Source organism: Lepisosteus oculatus, chromosome 20 (genome assembly GCF_040954835.1).
Source record: "Lepisosteus oculatus isolate fLepOcu1 chromosome 20, fLepOcu1.hap2, whole genome shotgun sequence".
Lineage (NCBI taxonomy): Eukaryota > Metazoa > Chordata > Actinopteri > Semionotiformes > Lepisosteidae > Lepisosteus > Lepisosteus oculatus.
The window spans coordinates 16809317-16828892 of NC_090715.1; the positions used below are offsets into that span (position 1 = coordinate 16809317).

The 19576-nt window shown below is 42.3% G+C and overlaps 4 protein-coding genes across 7 annotated transcripts in view; 2 read left to right on the plus strand and 2 right to left on the minus strand.

Moving 5' to 3' along the window:
- irf8 (interferon regulatory factor 8) overlaps positions 1 to 584 on the minus strand; it is a 54109-nt gene extending 53525 nt beyond the window's left edge. The window contains exon 1 of the mRNA XM_015368132.2: positions 90 to 584. Within this exon, the coding sequence (XP_015223618.2) occupies positions 90 to 110 (21 nt within the window). The 5' untranslated portion in view covers positions 111 to 584. The remainder of the gene's footprint in view (positions 1 to 89) is intronic.
- Positions 585 to 2071: 1487 nt separating this feature from the next.
- Positions 2072 to 6208, minus strand: cox4i1 (cytochrome c oxidase subunit 4I1). 2 transcript variants are annotated; one of them, XM_006641138.3, is made up of 5 exons: positions 6109 to 6208; positions 5114 to 5190; positions 4307 to 4471; positions 3601 to 3732; positions 2072 to 2360 (listed from the first exon to the last, which is right to left on the minus strand). In XM_006641138.3, exons 2-5 carry the CDS (start codon positions 5187 to 5189, stop codon positions 2224 to 2226), a joined length of 510 nt encoding a protein of 169 aa, XP_006641201.1. In that variant the 5' UTR covers position 5190; positions 6109 to 6208; the 3' UTR covers positions 2072 to 2223. The 2 variants fall into 2 exon arrangements, with proteins under 2 accessions (XP_006641201.1, XP_015223741.1); XM_015368255.2 differs by having other exon boundaries at positions 6113 to 6137.
- A 309-nt stretch (positions 6209 to 6517) lies between these two features.
- emc8 (ER membrane protein complex subunit 8) lies at positions 6518 to 11689 on the plus strand. The gene is made up of 5 exons (XM_006641139.3): positions 6518 to 7171; positions 7812 to 7888; positions 7978 to 8047; positions 8505 to 8599; positions 9326 to 11689. Exons 1-5 carry the CDS (start codon positions 6971 to 6973, stop codon positions 9483 to 9485), a joined length of 603 nt encoding a protein of 200 aa, XP_006641202.1. The 5' UTR covers positions 6518 to 6970; the 3' UTR covers positions 9486 to 11689.
- A 1879-nt stretch (positions 11690 to 13568) lies between these two features.
- Positions 13569 to 19557, plus strand: gins2 (GINS complex subunit 2). 3 transcript variants are annotated; one of them, XM_015368082.2, is made up of 6 exons: positions 13569 to 13737; positions 14114 to 14228; positions 15412 to 15511; positions 16610 to 16736; positions 17138 to 17266; positions 18752 to 19557. In XM_015368082.2, the coding sequence occupies exons 1-5, from the start codon at positions 13648 to 13650 to the stop codon at positions 17264 to 17266; spliced, it is 561 nt and encodes a 186-aa protein (XP_015223568.1). In that variant the 5' UTR covers positions 13569 to 13647; the 3' UTR covers positions 18752 to 19557. The 3 variants fall into 3 exon arrangements, with proteins under 3 accessions (XP_015223568.1, XP_015223570.1, XP_006641200.1); XM_015368084.2 differs by lacking the exon at positions 17138 to 17266; XM_006641137.3 differs by lacking the exon at positions 18752 to 19557 and having other exon boundaries at positions 17138 to 18604.
- Positions 19558 to 19576: the final 19 nt, after the last annotated feature.

The window sequence follows — 19576 nt, forward strand, 5'->3', positions numbered from 1 at the left end:
GTGTAGCGCTACAAAGACCGTACAGGTAAGAGCTGTAATGAATGCTTTGTTTCTACCTACAACAAGACAGCACACAAAGTAACAGTTACCTTGCTCATTCCGTTTCCCATGGCTGCAGAAGGCGGCTGATTTTCATGTATCGAAAACAAAACAGTCTAGGAAGAAAGACGCACTGAAATCCCACAGGACTGAAATGCCTTGAACACGCACACGATCGTCTGTTTGCCTCGATTAAACAGTTTGTGGGAAGCCGCTACGAAGCGCCTATAAGGATCAGTTTTCCAGATCACATGCGCTTGTTTGTCTCCCTCAGGGGGAAAAAAAAACATGCCAGCGTTTTAAAGGTCAGACACCGGGATCGGCGCACAGACGCAGGGCTGGCCACTCGAGTTTCTCTTCCGGAATTGACCGAAATAACCACAGCGCCGGTGTCTAGCCAACTGACTTCAGGGCTGGAGTTAGATGACACGTTGACTTCGTGGGATAGCCTGAGCGCTTGTTTTTACTTTTAGGTGACACCACCGCATACCTGTAATTAAACCTGCATGGCGAACGAGCGCTTTCTGGATTTTGGCGCACCGGTACCGACTGAATCCCTATGTAGAGCACTTACATAACAGCTACAGCTCTCCTTCACAGCTGACAGCTACTGCGCTTCATCGACCAAGGCATCATGCTTCCTTCCAACATTAATCTCTGAAAAAAGATATGGGTAAAATTAAACGCTGATTAACATTTACTGACCCCAGTCCACGAATTCCTTCCTGTCTGTAAAAAAAAAGGATTTCATGGACAATTTTATTTTTCCTCTTCAGTGCTAGGTGTGTGGGACTTCCTTTCAAACGACAAGATTTCAACATACAATATCCGTGAGCTTTGTGAATGAAAGGGGAAGGGCGAGAGCAGAACCATCAGCACGGGAGTTTACAACGAATTTACAGAAAACAGTCTCACGGAGCGGGCAGATACACGGCACATGTTATTTCACGTCGTTTCCGAGGCGGGTGATCCTTACCGGTAGGAGAAAACACTGCATATCGTATGGGTGACTCAGAGCTACAGGAATCAACACAGAGATCTGCGTCTGTATAAAGATGTATCTTTCCCCGTTAGACAACGTGGCTAAGCATTAAAAAGCAAGCAAAATGTTTGGGCATGTCGTATTTATCCCTGCCATTTAAGTCCACAGTAGTTTTGTTTAAGCTTTACAGTGCACTAGTAAGACTTCATTTGAAATACCATGTTCCGTCTTGGTTACTATTGCGAATAGGATTTTGCCTCAAAGTTTGAAGAACAATAGCGTTTCCTGCTCTCGGGGATTGCCGTACAATCAAGGGAGCTACTTGTAGATCACTTCAGTCTAGACAGAGCAGATTGAGGAATTTGATTCCATGATACAAGATCCTATGGTGTGTTTATAGGGATGATCCCAGGGGGCAACAAAACGAGGAATAAAGTAGTGATGAAGAGGACAACTAAGAGGGAACCCATTTTGGATTGAGAATAGGATTTTTTTCAGAAAAAGCTGTAGGCAAGTGGAACAGGCTTGCCAGCCACTTTTATGGAAAATATTGGCAACTTGTATTTCACTTAACTACTAAAGGAATTGCCTCTCGTTCATATTTTTACATTCCAAAATAATCTATATATACACATCCACGTATACAGGCTACATTAAATTTAGATGGAACATTTGAATGCTATTTAATATGGTGCAAAAACGTTTTCTTAATGATCTCACCAACATTAAACCAGGCTGTGTTCCAAAATTAAAGTATGAAGATAGCACTGCTATGTTTATAAAAAAGTTACTGCGTCAATAGTCTGTCAAAAAGAGCCTCAGAGTTTTAATGTACATATCTGCAGAGGCTTAACCTTTCATATGAAAACAATAATCTTAACATTTTGTTTGTGCTAAGTTACCGTTATCTACATGATGAGAGGTTGCAAACAAAAAATACAACTAAGGCACATCGATATTGTAAGTTCTTGAACCAAACAAAATACTCTTGAACTTTCCTCTTAATGCATTGCAATCACTGCAAGATCACAAAGAAAGCAAACTTTCGAGTAAATGACAGGAGTTTTATTATCTTTAAAATGTACAGAATAATCTTAAGAGGAAGTCAGCTTCCAGAATGCATTAACTGAGGTAAAACTGTGAACAGGCAAGTAAAGACAGGATGTTAGTCATTCATGGTTGTATGTGGTCCATGTGCTAAATCATTTCTTCCACTGTTTGTTCTCGTAGTCCCATTTGGCTGAAAACCCTTCAACTGGGTTGATCCTCATGTCCAGCATTCTCTGCAGCTGAGCTGCTTGGTACTCTTCAGACAAAGTGTGGGGAACCTCACCAAACACTGCAGGGCAAAAACACAAGCAAACCACAGGGGTTTAATACTGGCTGTTGCAAAACATCCACTTCTTGTCAGCAGATTCAAGGGGACAAAATGTATCTTAAGATGCAGTATTAATGTCTTCCAAATGGTCAGCCAATAAGACAACAGGGATACTAAAAGTTGAAATTTAAAAGCGGCGAAGCTTAACAAGAAAATTAAGCAGGACATTAAAAATGTTTGAATTCTTGATCATCTTCCAAACCAATGATGATAAAAGTAAGATTATTCACTAGTAAAGAAAATATTTTAAGATTTAAAGAAAAATATTTCAAATTATACTCAATATCACTCTCCTACTTTTTCACCAGCTGGATACAAATTTGGATCCCAGAACCACATTACAGCTACTACTTGAGCTTGTTCCATAAGCTGTAAAAGTCTGTTCCAAACCCCCAGAGCTCCGTGTGTAAAAAGCACCTTCTACTCTTGGTTTTAAACAGAGTTTTCCCTTGTTTCCTCTGGATTGTATTTCATTGTTGATTCTGAAATCCTCAGGTTTGCTTTGTTAATTCCTTAATGTATTTTACATTGATAGTGCTGCGCTCTTACTCAGTTGTACTTTTAGATCGTATAGGAACATTTACCATGTATCCTAACAAATGGTAAACTTTTTTCTGAATATCAAAAATAGCTGACTTTGACATAAGACCGTTCTGCCATATTCAAAATGAAAGAGAAGTCAAAAGCAACACAATTTCAGTTGCTCATCTTCATACTGTCAAAAGGAAACCAGAACACAAGTTCTTTGTTACGCCCTTATTACACCATCCTCACCTGAACAAATCTGTTCTGTAGTTTGAAAAGGGAAAGTCTCTAGGAGAAATTTAATTTACTGAGAAAACTGATCTTCTTTAGCTTCCATATTCCTTAACAGAATGAAAAGCAGTGCAGCTCTAATTTTAGCATGGGATTTATCTTTACTTGATCCATCTATTTAAAAAATATGCTACTTACCAAATTATTTTCATACTGAAATTTTAAAATGCTTGCCGTTATCTGGTGCAATGATAATTTGAATTATGGTTGATCAGAAAGTGAAATTAGCAATTTAGCAAATTAATTTTATATTGAATTAATGAAATATTAAATGCAGCAGAGTAAATCCCTGGAGAAAACACTTTAAAAAGAAAGGGGACAAAATGAATACCAAAAACGTCAACATGAAATCGAAGACAATCCATTATATCAAACATTCACTTACCAAATTTCCTTTGCCAGAAGACAATTAAACCAGTAAACCCAAAGAAGAAGAATATTCCCGCAACAACTGACTTCCATTCGTTCGATCCCCTGTTCATTTCAGCAAAACTGTCCTTGAAGCTGATGCGGTACACTGTTGGCAAAGGCACAGAACTGAGCGTGGTTTTAAATGTCAGTGATGCCACTTTACGCTAAAGCAATTAATACAAATTCTCCAACACTGCCACGTTAATGAACGGTATGAAACTAGACAGGCGGGGTGTTGGCCCTTCCACTACATTGATGCGCTCCTTGCTCTGAAACCCCCTCTTTGTCCTCCTACCATCTGGTAAAAGGTGTCGCAGTATTCGGGCCAGCTCCACCAGACTCCATAACAGCCTTTTCCCACAGGCTGTCAGGCTCCTCAACACCCTGGTACCTACTGCACCTACTCCAAATCTGGAAACCTAGTTCTTTTTTGCCCAATGTCAGGCATCAGGCATACTGACTGATGTATTCCTTGCACAGTCCTGTAAAGTAAATTGCACTCTGCACATTGCACTTTATGTACCCTGTACCCTGTCAGAAATGTCTACGTCTACATGTCAAAAGCATTGTCTTGTCTGTGTTCGCACCGTAGACCTCGAGATCGAGATCTCGCTCCCCTGTATACTTGTATACTGCTGGACTGACAAATAAACGTGAACCTGGAACTCTGAGGCACGTACATGCCACTTTCTCCTCTCTGGTCAGCCCGGTCCACGCCCCCATCTCCTTCTCCTTCAGGGTCCTCTGCTCCACGCTCAACTGCTTCACGAATGGCACCTCAGGGAGTGGCGTCTCGCGGCGGTCGAAGTAAGCAGGGAGGGTGTAGTCTTCCACCTTGGCCACCCCTGCGCCGTGCCCCAACATCAACAATCACACAGAGTCAACAGCAATCACACGATGCAAAGTCGCTCATTCTGGAAAGGGTGTTAGGATTGCAGGAAGCAGCTCGCTCTTCAAACTGCCCTATTATTAAACCTGCAACGGCGCACTGCTGTCAAACCATCACCTCTGCTGAAAATACATTCATATTCAGCTTCACAACAGCTTCTACCATCTAAAACTAAACAAGCAGTTGGTGGTGCTGGGGTAGATTAAGGAGAACATCACAGCCTATTCAGGACAGTATATTTTGACTCCACCTGCATAATGTCGATAGATTTGCTTTTAGCCTAGACAGCAGGCACTGTTCCAGAAATAAAATCCTAAATGAGGTTTCCAACACCTTCAGTGATTCCAAGTTCATCCAATTTACCTGGGCGACTTCAGATTGGCGATTAATGTTTTGACCTAGATTCAAATATCACTGAAGGTCACAATGACCCCATCAATCACGAAATGACAACCTTCCAAATAATGTAATCATCAAACAGGACATGAAAGGGAAATATTCTAAAAAAAAAAAACCATGAAGCAAAATATAAGCCTGTATTTCTTTCATACACGATGACCCCTCGGTTGTAATGAGACGGCAGAGGAAAGAAACTTACCATGCCCCCCGCGCAGACAGACTGAGGTGGAGATAGCTCGTTTGCCAACAAGACTCAGTGCTCTGGAGGCCAACATTCTGGAAAAGGTTATTGACAGTGGTTATTGTCTGAACAGAGATCAGGACCTTCTAGACAATGTTCCAGATCTAGAATTACAAGATCCACCATCACCGTACGTCGGGCCTAGCCATTGCTACAAAACTGACCCACATCTTCCTACGATATCAAAGGTCTACTACAATCGAGCATATCATACAAATAAGGGGGTTAATTCTAAAGCGAGACACGAGAAGGGAACACGAGTTTCCCCCTAAAATCGGTTCAGCTAACGCCTGCCAGCGTCCAGCAAAACCTAAACAACTCAGTTCAGCCAATAATCAACATCGAAAACAAACAAAACTGTTTTTAAACACACTGCTCCGCACATTTTAAATTTTAATTCATGCCCCAGTTAGCCCGATGGCAACGGTCGCTTGACTTTACCACCTGTTACGACTTACGGCGATATCACATTATTCGAAAACCCACATTTAAAAAGACCCAACAATTGAAGTTTCGTTTTCACGACGGCGTACACAGCTACAGGAAGATGGCAGCGACACGATAGTAGGAACCGCACAGCAAGGTCAATCTGACCCGCACGACAGAGAGGCCCAAGTCTGCAAGTTCAGTTACATGCAGCACTGGGCTGCTATTTTCTTCAATTGCTTCAAAATCTGATCCCATAGCGGCGGCTGCAGTTTTGCCCAGGGGCTTCCCCCCTGAGCAGAGCTCTTCGCTGCGAGCCCTTCCTGCTCATTCAATGTCATCGCGCATACCAGCACGGCCATTATGCCCCCGGCTTCAACTTAAAAGTCGTACCGCAGGTAAACCAGGAATTAACCATTCCCTGCATAGGTCTTTCAAAATGGCATTTTCAGACCCGATTCACACACTGAAATAATCTTGAGACATAATTCCTCCCAGTATTGCACCGGCGTCTCACACGCCATTACCTGCCTCAGTCGCTCCAGTAGCGCAAAGGAACAGAGACGGCAGGGAAACCGCACGGGAAGGAACTGTGGGATAGCGGAGGACCGCCAGTGACAGGAGAGGGAGGTCTGTGTGTCGGTATAGGTCATTCATTTTTTCAAGGGTATTCATTTTTTTCAGTGATACGATACATTTGAATACATTTTTCGAAATAAATGTATGATAATATTTTGTGTCCGTGTTTCATTTTTGTTTTTTTTGGGGGGGGGGGGTTGCGACAATTTTCCCAGCAGTGGTCAAGCGTCAGTGGCTCGCTTACTCCATGTTGGCTCAGCTTTCCCTATTCGACCGTATGTTTCAATGCATTCCGTTTGGAGCCGAAATGGCGTGCTCCGGGTAGGGGGTTTTTGAACGGTAAGTCTTGCTTTACGGTACCGGTGTCAGAGATCAGCGTGAAAGGCGGAGGGGTTAGAGTCTCTAAATGTGTCGGCGCTTTTAGGCAGTAACTGTGTAAAATAGCCCTGCCTGGTCGGTTTCCGGAAGGCCGTGTGGTTGCTTTTATATATATATATTTTATTGGTTACGGTGACAGTGATCCGACTGGCACAGTTTACTGCACCCCACCGTGAGCAGAGCGCTGCACCTCGCTGAATACTTTAGAAAAAAAGTCGGCTCCGTTTCGCCATCGCCTGAGATCATTTGTCGTGTACACGCCACTTTATTTTAAAAATAATCACAATAAAGTGGATCTTATTCGTCGCGGTTGCCTGCGTTTCTGGGGTTAGCGATGTTCTAGAGCGGGATCCGTGCCCGGGGAGTACACGTCGCCTGTCCGGCCCGCCCGGAGTGTGCCTGGATCTGCGGCGGAGTTGGCTCGGGGAGGCCATGGCCGTGAAGCTGACCACGCAGGCCTACTGCAAGATGCTGTTGCACGCTGCCAAGTACCCGCACTGCTCGGTGAACGGGCTGCTGGTGGCCGAGAAGCAGAAGCGCCGGGAGGGCCAGGCGGGGCTGTGCGTGGACTGCATCCCGCTCTTCCACGGCCCCCTCGCCCTGGCGCCCATGCTGGAGGTGGCGCTGACCCTGGTGAGGCTCGCCCGGCAGCTCTGCGACTTTCATACCCCTCCTCCTCCTCCTGGGAACAGAGGTTCTGCCAGCCTTTTGAACCCGAGTTGCCGAGGGCCTCGTCGTTTTAAAAACCCGTCTTCCAGGATGGTGAAGATTCACTGGGGGGACGTGAGCGGTCTCTCTAGCTATTGAAAGTTTTGGCATTTATTCGTTGTTCTAATTAAGGACGTTTTGAAGATGAGAAAAACGTAAAACGTATTAGGAACTGGTTAAAGTCAATGTTATTCCTGCTGTAAGAATTGCAGTTGTGATATTTAATCACAGTTGTCGTGAAGGGTATATTGGTCTTGGGGCTGTTGAGCTTTATTGTTTTTATATACACTTTTTTTACTGTGAATCTCAAACCAGTTTAACGCAGTTCGTGCGTTTTCTGTCTTATTAAAGCGGTGGTAACCGCATCGCTGGAATCGATATCTCGCAATAAATTCCAGTTCTGTTTCACAGGTAATATCTGGTTGAGTGAAATCTTTGTTGCTAGATGTCGTTAGGCCTGAAGATTGACTGAACCCAAAATATTGTATGTCTGCTTCAGCAGAACTTCAGTTTCCTGCCATTTCTCAGCAACTTACTGTCAATTTGTCTGTTTTTTTCTTTGCAGATTGACAGCTGGTGTAAGGAAAACAGATATGTGATAGCTGGGTATTATCAAGCCAATGAGCGCATTAAGGAAATCAGGTAGAATAGTAATATTCCGAGTACATGAGCACTTTGTTTTCACTGTACTTGTGAACTACTGACTTGATCTCTTTGTCTGTAATTCTCAGACCTAACCAAGTCGCAGAGAAAGTGGCTGCCAGGATTGCAGAAAACTTCAGCGAAGCCGTGCTGATCATGGTAAATTATTTTCAATTTCAACAGGAAACTTTGATTTCCCTACTGGTTTAAAATGAAATGGGATTTTTGTGAGAAAGCAGGGCAGGGGGTGGTGGTGGCATCTGAATTTCCAAGATTTATGTTTTCATATAAAGACGGTGTTCAGTTTAGGATGTGCTGTGGCAAGTCCACCCTAAAAGCAACACGTTGCACTCTGCGTTAGTGCTGTACCTTCACCACTTCAAATATGTACGTGGTCTTTGGTGCACAGTACCTAGGAGTAGTTTAGCATGAGCCATGAATGAATGTTTTTTAAGAAGAGACGCTTGGGATATGCACTGATCACACACATTCTGAGTAGCAGTTAGTACATATACTGTACCCGAGTAGTACTTTTTCACCTGGTCTTACACAAGTATCTTGTACCTTTAGAAAGCTGAACTCTTTCACAGCTTCTCCATGATTTCTTATTTCTCAGGTGGACAACAATAAATTTACCATGGATTGCTTTGAGCCAATAATTACTGTCTATGAGCACCACGACAACAAGTGGAAATGCAGGGACTCAAATTTGTAAGTGTCTTTTAATAAATATATATAAAATAATTATTTAATATAATTGCCTGCTGTAATTTTAAATTTTGGACTTTTAAAATTGAAAGTGTAAACCACATTTTATCCCAGGCTGGTGGGTGTGTTAATACACAGTGCTCTCTGGTGTGTCATGAAGATCTACAGTCAGCCCAGCTCTGGTGATTTGCTGATGTCATAATCTCCAGCACTCTAATAAGTAATATTCCATTCTGTGTTTTTGGGAGCAAACAAATGTGTCTGAAGCTAAACAATACACTTTTACTGCTTTACTGCCTGCGCTGTAGTTTCGCAGTCAGTCACTCAGTGTGCAAGGCAGCAATTATATTAAAAGACACAGCTGTTTTTCCCAGCTTTTCCTGACAGTCTTTTCCGTGCTCTAAGATACCTGTTGGGTTTCAGTTCTCATAGAGCTGGGCTGAACTGCTGAAGCATTGGGCTGTATGAAGGTGAAACAAACCTGCAGTTCCTTCAGTCTTTCAAACAAAGAGAATTGTGATGGCTGAACTTCCCATAGCCTGAGATGGTCTTCTAGATGTCATTACTGTCATCGGGCATCTTGCACACAAGCACCTACCACTCATAGATAAGACAGTCAGTATATGTGGTTCAGCTGGACAGCAAACCCATTGAACTGAGTGCTCAGTAATTACTGATATAGGAATAACTATTATACCCCAGACACGTAATGTTGTTGACTGCTTTTAGCGACTGCTGTGAAGACTGGATTGAAGCGCAGAAGATCACGGCTGCTCTTCTGGAGGGCAGGTCGTACGAGAGCCTGGTGGACTTTGACAATCACCTGGATGACCTGAGGAATGACTGGACTAACCCCGAGATCAACAAGGCCATCCTGCACCTCTGCTGAGGGCTCCAGAAGCAGGAACACTCTTCAGAGCCATTGCTGCCCAACAGAACTGGGATCTTTTTGCTTTTTGTTCCCCCCCGTGAACTGTTTTTCATGAGCAGAGCTGTCTGTGCACAGGCGACGCTGACTAAACAATGAGTGTTTAGAAGAGGCCAGAAGCAGGGGTACCCGGTATCACATCTTCAGTTTTAATGTGATGGAAAGTAATCAGGTTTCTATTGAAATAACAGGTATCCTTCAGACAGCTGTGTATGTGGAATCACGGGCGTGGTGAGTCGTAGTTTCTCATGGCTGTTTCTGTGTAAACTTGTGATGTACTGCTGTTCGGGTGCAACACTACTGCTGTACTGCAGTGGCATTAGTAATTAATAGTTAAAAGACTATATTGAAGGGATTAATTAATTAAAAATGGTTATTCCGGTAATGTGCAGATTCAGATGATTAAGACAAGAGGTAGACTAATTGTATTCCTGAAATTACAATTTACAATTAATTTTTTTTTATTTGATAGCCTTGCCTGTAAATTAGATTTCCTAGTGTGTATAAGTCATGTTGTTCCTAGAACTATTCTTGAGTGCTTCCTGTCCAGGTTTAGGAATAGCATTTGTTGTTAGAATTCCATCATGTATGATGTTTAAAATTGTATTTCCGAATCAAAATTGTCATTGCATTTTTTAACCTTTTAACCAGACTATACAGAAAACTAAAGTAGTCATTTTTGACTTATGTAAATGCTGCTTTTGACCATTTCCTTTGAATATAAAGATTGACCTGACTTTTTAGTCTATTAGACTAGCACATGACCACAGGGAAATAGATCTTTCTACTGAGAACCAGGAAACGTGAGTGGAATCTTTGGTGCATCATTTCATTATCTTAGAAGACTTAATTGATACAAATTCTTTAAAAAAATCAGTCATTTTTATAGTCCTAAGCATCATAACTGTTTCACCTGAATTACGTAGCTGCAGCAATTGGCACCACAGATTCGTCTAAATTTAGGAAATTGTTTAACCTGTTTTTTTCTTTCAAGTTAAATGCTAATTTTAAAACACCACAGTTAGATACATTTTTGTTGTGCTAGAAGAATTCTTTATTGACCTTCCTGGAGCTTCTCCCATTCTGTGTGCTCCGGAGGTGGCTTTGGGAATGCAGCGCTGAGGAAAAGGTGGAGCGAAATGAATGGGGGATGTTTTCTGTGGTAACGGCCTTCAGACAGGGGGCCTGACAGGACAGCATTGTCCATGGCCATCACTGTGGACACACAAGAAAAATGAGTAATTAAGGAAATTAACTACAGAAGTGTGGAATTTACTACCAGTAATGATAGTCTCCATTTACTCTAAACTGTAAAAGCCATCTCTTCCATCTCATCATAGGTCATCACTTCAGTTTTGCCAGTGAACATTATCTACTTAACGGTTAACTAGTTATTGGCCAGATACTTCACACCTGTCCCCAATCAAATGCTGGCATCATGAACTGTGTAATTTGCAGTTGGCAGGCTGGTTCAAAGTTTTGTTTTAATCTGAGCTTTTAGCTCAACATGTGAACAGCCATGTTATCACATTGATGTGAATGTCTACAAGAAACATTATTATCCAGAGTGATAATTCACAATATGCACAATTCTCTTCAAAATGCAATATTTCCTAAGATCCTTAAATAGTATGGGTATGTATCAATAGTTATCATAACCAGCATGAAAAAAAAAACAGATTTCTTGGACTAATAGCTGCAGATGAGGACAGTCTACTAATTTGTGGTACAGTATGTCTGCCAAAGTCATTTAAATGTAATAGGCATGGAAATGCTCAGGATTTTTATCTTATAGGATTCATATTCATTCTGGACCCTGAAAAACTCAACAAGATGTTGATTTTGAACTGTTTGAAGTTGTTGAAGCCTTATAAAATATTTAGTCTTGTGTTTGAAAACCTTAGTGTTATTCAATTCAATATTCAAATGGTCTGGGAGCCATTGGTTTGCTAAAAATAATTTAGAAAATGTTTAAGTTTTGTGTGTTATAATTTATATGCATTTCATAACCTCAGAGTTAATCCCATGTATTGTAGTCTGGTATTTTAATTCCCAATTGCTGTATAAATCTGATAAAGTCCAATCGTTTTATCTTCCAGATCAGGTTTTAGACCACAGTCATCTTAAAATGTAAATTAGAACTAATAAAATGTTTTTAAAATCTAGGTTATTTTTAATTTTTTCTTTATATGATATACCTTGTAATTTGTTGAGGTGCTGTAATTACAGACTACTAATTAAAGCAAGATGCATATTTTTAATCCTAAAATGTTAAAAATCATTGAGCATCAAAAAAGCGCTTGGCTTTAATATACTATTTATGCATGTATATTTTTAGAAAAATAAAGTGTATGGATTTTAGAGAAAGATGAAAAGCTTTCTGCATCATTGAGTTTGACCAGGTGGGCAGCACAGTAGTGCAGTGGGGAGCATTGCTGCCTCACTGTGTGGGACTGGGTGCTCTGTGCATGGAGCTGTATGTTCCCCCATCCTCGCATGCCTTTCCCAGACATGCTGGTAGATCAGCTGACTCCTGGGAACACCGGTCCTGCTGTGAGTGCGTGTCTGTCTGCCAGGGTGTGCCCTGCCTCATGCCCATTGCTTGCTGGGACCGGCTCCAGCTCCACCGCGACCCTGTATTGGAAGAAGGTGGTTAGAAGATGGATGGATGGATGATTAATTCACTGTACTTTTGACCAAGTTACACTAAATCACCTTATCAGTGAGGTGAACCAATTAGGTACAGGTAATGAAGTAATTAAGAAAGTCACAGAAAGTTACTAATATACTCCACACATTAAGAGAACAAAACCTTAATAATAATAATAATAATAAAAAAGACTGGAATAAGTGAACTGTTGCTTACCATCCAGTAACTTCTAGTCTGACAAGACAATACAGCCAAACAGCCTGTCAAATGCAGGCCAAGACACTGAGCCAGGAAGCCTTGTTAGTATTGATAGGGCAGTCCAAGTCTGATGATCTAGCCAGAAATCCCTAACCATTGGTCTGGAGAGCCAGAGAGCCACATTCCAGCAGGCTTTATCAGTAGTATTTAATTAATCCATTTCTAAAGGCCTGGAAAAAGTTAATTATGATCAATTAAAAAGGTGGTGTTCAATTAAATAATACAGAGATCATTTATAACAAAAATGTCCTTTCCAAAATATTGCTACAAGCAGCTCCTTTTTTAAATAACTGGTTAATTAGCATTTAAGGAGCTGGTAGCTCTCCTTTAGCTGCTACAGAACTCTTGAAGCGAGAGATGGAAGTCTTACTACACAGCTCTACACTGATCAAGCCTGGGAACATAATTTGGGTCCCTTGCTATAGGTCACCCTGACAACTTTCCAGCGTGACAAGGCACAGTCATCGGTGCACCTTTAACAAGAGATTTCTTGTAAAATGGGAATATGTTATGATTTGTCCTGCTGGTGAGACATGATAATTTGAGCTGGGATGATGTAGTGTCTGGGGTTATTTATCCTGTTTGTAAATGAAGCACAAAAGGCAAATATGTCTAAAAAAGCAACCGCGTTCTACTATAACGTTCCCGATTTTCTTTATCTTAACATTAGGCCAGTTAGCATCTTTTTTTTCTGGACAATTCTCTAAGCTACAGACGTGACGGGCACAATTAGGAGAAATGCCCAGGCTACCACTTGAGTAGATTAAAGGGTTTTCACCATTATCGCTGTATAACAGGTAGGTTTTCAAATAATTTTCAACGCGACGCAAAACTTTGTTTCGGAGATGAACAAATATTTATTAAACGTACTAAGATGCTGAAAAACTCAATAACATAAAAGTTATAAACATACAATTATGTTAATAGTGACTATTAATGATAAAAACGTAAGTCTGAATAATTAAAAAAATATGATTAACTTCACAGTAACCTATAATTAACATAATATAAGTTTGAATAGCTAAGAGTTTCCACGGGTAATAATCGAAATCGAAGGGCTGCTACAACAGGAGCCGGACTTCCGGTTCCCCCGTGACTGCCGACAGTAAAAACCTTCACTTCCGGGTCACAGCGTCATCGTCAGAATTCAGCGCGGGAAACTTGTCGGTAGACTGTGGTAGCTGGTGAAATATAATTTAAAAGTCTGACTTGCGGATGGATCCTTCAGAGGTAGAGTTCTTAGCTGAAAAGGAGATGGTGACCATAATTCCGAATTTCAGTCTAGACAAAGTCTATTTGATTGGGGTAAGTACATAAATGAAAGGGCGTAGCAGTGTAGTTAAGAATGCATCTGTATTGTGGTGTAGAGTATCCGTCCGGTTAGATACACATTTGACAAGCAAATGACAGAACATCTCTTTACGTATTCTTTTTGCTTACAGTAATAATAATGATAGACACAAACTACGTGAAATAGCTACAGTTAATGTAATGATTCCTTCTTTAAATCAATCGAGATTAAAGAAACCCGTATGTTTGTAGAACGCGATTTTAAACCGGGCTGAAGCGAGTGAATTTAAATCAAAATGCGAATTTGGGACGGTCGAATCACAGCTCTGTCAATTTTGACATGTAAAATTGTTTTGATTTTAAGCGTCAATAGTTCTTATTGTCCTGGTAGGGGGACTTGGGTCCTTTCAACCCCGGTCTGCCCGTGGATGTGCCTGTCTGGCTGGCTATCAACCTGAAGCAGAGACAGAAGTGTAGAATCGTGCCCCCCGACTGGATGGATGTTGGTGAGAACAGCTAATTTGTCCGGTTATGAAAAGATGGATAGATGCCACTGGATGTATTTGTTTCCTTTACATGTTAGCCTTTAGAATGCATTGCAGTTAATTTGCTCTGTCCACTTATTACTTAATGTCTTTCCCTTGTAGTTCATCTGTTATTATTAACGTGTTTAGTCGATTCTCAGTTAATAATTCCTTAGACCTACAATTTATAGCTTTTCTGGATACTCCACTCAAAGCGCTTTAGAGGTAAATAGTCTTCTCCACCACCACTGGTGTGCAGCCCAGTGTGCTGGATGTGACGGCAGCCGGAGTGCTCCAGTACTCTCCCCACACACCAGCTCTCAGAGGGGAGGAGAGCAGAGTGATGGAGCCAGTTCAGAGAGGGGGGTTATTAGGAGGCCATGACTGGTAAAGGCCAGGGGGAAGTTTGACCAGGACACCAGGGTAACACCCCTATTCTTTTTTGAGAAACTGGGATTTTTTAATCACAGAGAGTTTGTACCTTAGTTTTACGTCTCATCTGAAGGATGGCACCTTTTTACAGTTTAGTGTCCATCTGTCGCTATACTGTGGCATTAGGACCCACACAGACCACAGCGTGAGCGCCCCCTACTGGCCCCTCTAACGCCTCTTCCAGCAGCAACCTCAGCTTTCCCAGGAGTCTCCCATCCAGGTACTGGCCAGGCTCACCCCTGCTGAGCTGGTTGTCAGTTGTGAATTGCTGGGTGATATAGCTTCTGGCATAATAAAGAGATCTCTGGTATTTGAAATCTGAATAGTCCATCCATCTTGTGTCCAGATATTGTCTAAATTAAATTAACAATTGCCTCTGACAGATTGGTAATAATGAGGATTGTGTATCTCTAGTCTCAGCAACGGACAACTCTGTATTGCTTGTTTTAATCAGTTTAATAGGGAGACTTTATAACTCTGTGTTTACCAGAACAGTTTGAGATAGAATGGGATTTTAAAACCACATTCAATTGAAAGACATTAATGTGTAAATGCAGCTTTATGTCTTTTTTGAGATGTAAATTTGCTCCTAATGCCTGTGTCCCATAAAACCTAACGTGGCGTTCAGCTTTGGAATGAATCTGTGATGGTGCAGCTGGTCATGCTGTCTGCCTTGTTTGGGGGGTTAGCTGTGAGAGAGCGTGTTCAGTGTCAGCCCTTGTCTCTACTGCAGAGAAGCTGGAAGAGATCAGGGAGCAGGAGAGGAAAGTAGGGATGTTCACCCCTATGCCCAGTCCATACTACATGGAGCTGACCAAGTTACTGTTGAACCAGTGAGTATCGCTGCACTCTCGACCTGTGACACAAGACCCTTCCTACTCGGTCATGAAGCTTTAAAGAAATAGCTTTTCCTCTTTGCTTGAGCAACATGCAGTGCCAAGCTCAAGTATTCATTCCTTTCTGATGTAGTATGTATGTACGTTTATTTTAAACCGAATGTTTTTCACCACAATTTGAATACACGTAATATTTTGGGTAATGAAAGCTAAATATCAGCAGAAACTGCCATGAAAATTGGAGACTACAATCTGTTGACTTCACGAATACTCACCCCCTCTGTCCCGATGCTCGGTGAATGCTGTGAGTCTCTGCCAGCTGTGCACACTGGGCTGCTGCAGTGTTTGCTGTTCTTCCCTGGAAATGTGCTTGGCCTCGGTTGAGCTGCTTGGCTGAATGACCGCAAGTCTTCAAGTTTTCAGTCAGACTCAAGTCAGGATTTTGGTGGGGTCGACCAAGGACATTCAGTTTCTACTTTTGCCACCACCCTATAACTTTGGCCTCATGCTCGCGAAAGGTGAGTTTTGTGTCCCAGTGAAGAACATTAGAACTGTTGCAGAGGAGAGGAGATTATTCAACCCATCTAACCTTCTTGTTAGTTTGTAATTGATTGATCTGAGGATCTCATCCAGCCCTTTCTTCAAAAAAGCCAGGAGATCTTCAACCATATGGCTGGCTAGCCTGCTCCAGGCTCACGCTATCCTTTGGGTAAAGATGCTCCTCCTCTAAATGCACTTCCCTGCATCTTGCACCTGTGGCCTCTGGTTTGTTTCGCTCTTTGTGCTGGAGAAGTCCACTGGGCCGAGTGTGTCCGGGCCTTTGATGATTCTGAATACTCGTGTTGGGTTCCCTCATACCTTCTTTGTTCAAGACCGATTTGCATAAGAAACAAACAAAAACAGTTTATTGAATCCTTGCTGTGATTTGAAGTGGCATGTGGGATTACAGAAGGTTTAAAGAAATATAATTTTCAGATATGTTTTTCAAGAGGAACACACGTGCATCTTAAGACTGCAAGCTTTCATTTGTCTGCCCCCGTAACTGTCCTTTAAGCTCTGGACACATGCTGACCTCATGGGACTGTCTCTTCAAAGTGCTTCTGACAACATCCCCAAGGCCGATGAAATCCGGACGCTGGTGAAGGACACGTGGGACACGCGCATTGCCAAGCTCCGCCTGTCCGCAGACAGCTTCGTCAGCCAGCAGGAAGCACATGCCAAGGTAGGGGGTTTCCATTACTGACAGACCGGCGGTGCTTTAGACTAGACCGGAGCGTTCCTGTGGCTGCTCTCTCAGTTATTGAAGTCAGCTGCATATTGATTAAGTGCCTGGTTTGTCCTCGGGAGTGATCCCACCACAGTTTGTCACCAGGATCGAATGCCCACCTCGGCTCGTGCCTGTGTTCTCACAGTAATTCCCTCTGACTGGACCAGTTTTGCATTTTGAAACCCTTAGGCGTTGTGACAGTTCGCTGCTCTGAGTAATACAGTGGGGTACATATTGAACTGGCCCGTTGATAAGAGAGGAGATATAACACAACAACAGCCTCATTAATCCGCTCAGCAGACAGTGCATGAACAGTAGAGGTTACAGCCTTGTTTCTTTTCTGTTTTTAATTCTAGCTGGATAACCTGACCCTGATGGAGATTAACACAATCAGGCAGTTATTCCTGGAGTCCTTGAACCACATGTACAAACTGCGCACAAACATGCAGCCTGGAAAAGACTCCGCCAAATCACAGGACTTTTAGGTGCCGTCCACCCCCCCTCGTGAAAGACTGACAGTCCGTTCTGCCAGGCCTTTGTCTTTGCAATTGGGCCTGTATGACATGAACCAGGGACGTCCTTTTCCAGAAATGTTTGGGTTTACCAGTGTAGCCAACAGGTAGAGACAAGTAACTAAGAGCCGAGACTGTGGAAGCTACACAGTCCCACACCTGTCGAGTCCTGAATGTGGAAATGTCTGCAGCCACAGACACTGGAGAAGACAGTGACTCTGCAACACCTGCTATTATTAACGGAAATCCTTTGTCGGGAAATCCTGACTGAGTGTGTGGTTCACACTCCAGTTCATGGAGCCAGGCCTGGGCTGAGGATAGGCTTGGGATTTGCTTGGTTGCTATATGCAAATAAAGTGCCCTGCGCCCGTACTGGGTGTGCTTATTGTAAGAAGGTCTCCATTTCGCCCGGTGACTGTGTGTGATGCTGGTAGTGTGGGGGTCAGTATTAATACGTTTGTAATCCCTCTGGAGACTTAAAGCACTTAAACAGGATTTTTATTTCCATCTATCACTTGTGTGGTCTAATGGATTTTTAATTAAAAAGAGTCCAGAGTACCCATTAAACGAATCTGCAAGGTGCCCTAGAAAAATGCTACACTAATTTATGCATGTGTGGGTTTTAAGCTCAATAGTCAAATTCAATTATTTTTAGCCTGATGTGATAAGATCATTGATATTATTATTGAAAGTTTTTTGATTAAATGCACTTATCCCTGATATACCAATGGTTCATTTCTATTTCTGCATGCCATCAGGTAGGTGTTTTCCAATGGTTGGCAATAATTATAATGCATTAAGAATATTGTGCATAAACCTAAAGGAAGATGCTGCACACTTTAATCTGATGTGTCCACTAGAGGGTGCCAAAGCAGAGCCTCAAACTGGAGTTTTTTTATAACTACTGTGAGGTTATTGTTTGAATCCAACATGATGTAAGACTCCCTTATAGGTGTTTTTTTCTTTCCTTTGATGGAAAAACAATATGAAAACAACATGCACGCTTATTGTGCTCTGTAGGAGAGCCAATCTTGGTGTCATTTTGAAACTGATAAAACTGCATAGCACATGCCTGTATTCAGAACCCACCTCTGAACTGAGTGCTACAGGAGAGTACTGGAAACCCCACGAGGTGCTGCAATGGTTGTGCATGGTTTACTTGGTTTCTTCAGTTCTGTAGTCTGATTATTTTGTCTTTAAGCAAAGTGATGGTCTGATGCATCCTGTCTGGAATACATACTGCGGTGACTGAGAAATATCTTTTATAGTCATGTGTGGACATAGAGAAATACAGATGGAAAAATCCCCTGACCCTTTGTCACCTCTGTGATTTGTCTGATTAACCATTTTTATTTAGCCAATGGTTCATATGGTTGTCACTGCTATAGCTTATATTTTACAACTGGCTCTTTCACTAAAGCAGCCTTCCATTCATTGTCTTATTGCATTATCTAACAGTCACAGGGGGCCAGTGCCTATCTGCGCAGGCATGGCTGTGGACGGTGAGAGGAAACCCACATGAAGGTGCAGAACTGAACCCAGGACCCCCAGCGGTCGGGGCAGCAATGCTGATCACTGCACTGCTGTGCCATCGGTCACTGAGGCCATCTGAGTAAGAGTCGTTGCTCAAGAGAACTAAAGCAATGCGTCATCAGAGCTCTTAACTCATATCCTTCCAGAGTCTGAACATAAATCCCCTGACCACTGCTCCAGAATGTGATTCTAAACCCAAAATGTTTTATACTTAATTGCAATATCTAATCTTTAAGTATAAAATCCATTTTTTTTGCTCTAATACCTATCCCTTATTTAATGTCGGTACGTGTTTAGAGAATCCAAGCTAGTTGTTACTCATCCCCGCAAATTAAAGGGTAATTTAGGAAGACTTTTGGAGCATTACTGTGTGCATGCACAACAATTGGGGTTTCAGAACTGTTCTGTTTATTAAACAAATTAGCAAAACTTTTAACATATAGTACCCTGCAACTGACAACTGGCAGCCACTGAAGCTCAGCAGGTGTGAGCCTGGCCAGTACCTGGATGGGAGACTCCTGGGAAAGCCGTTTGCTGCTGGAAGGGGTGTTAGTGGGGCCAGCAGGGGGTGCTCAACCTGCAGTCTGTGTGGATCCTAATGCCCCAGTGTAGTGAGGGGGACACTATACTGTAAAAAGGGACTGTCCTTCGGCTATGGTGTAAAATTCCGCTCCCGACTCTCTGTGGTCTCCAGAATAAATCGCAGATGAAAGGTCTGCAGAAGAACCTTGTCCCTGCTCACACCTTTAT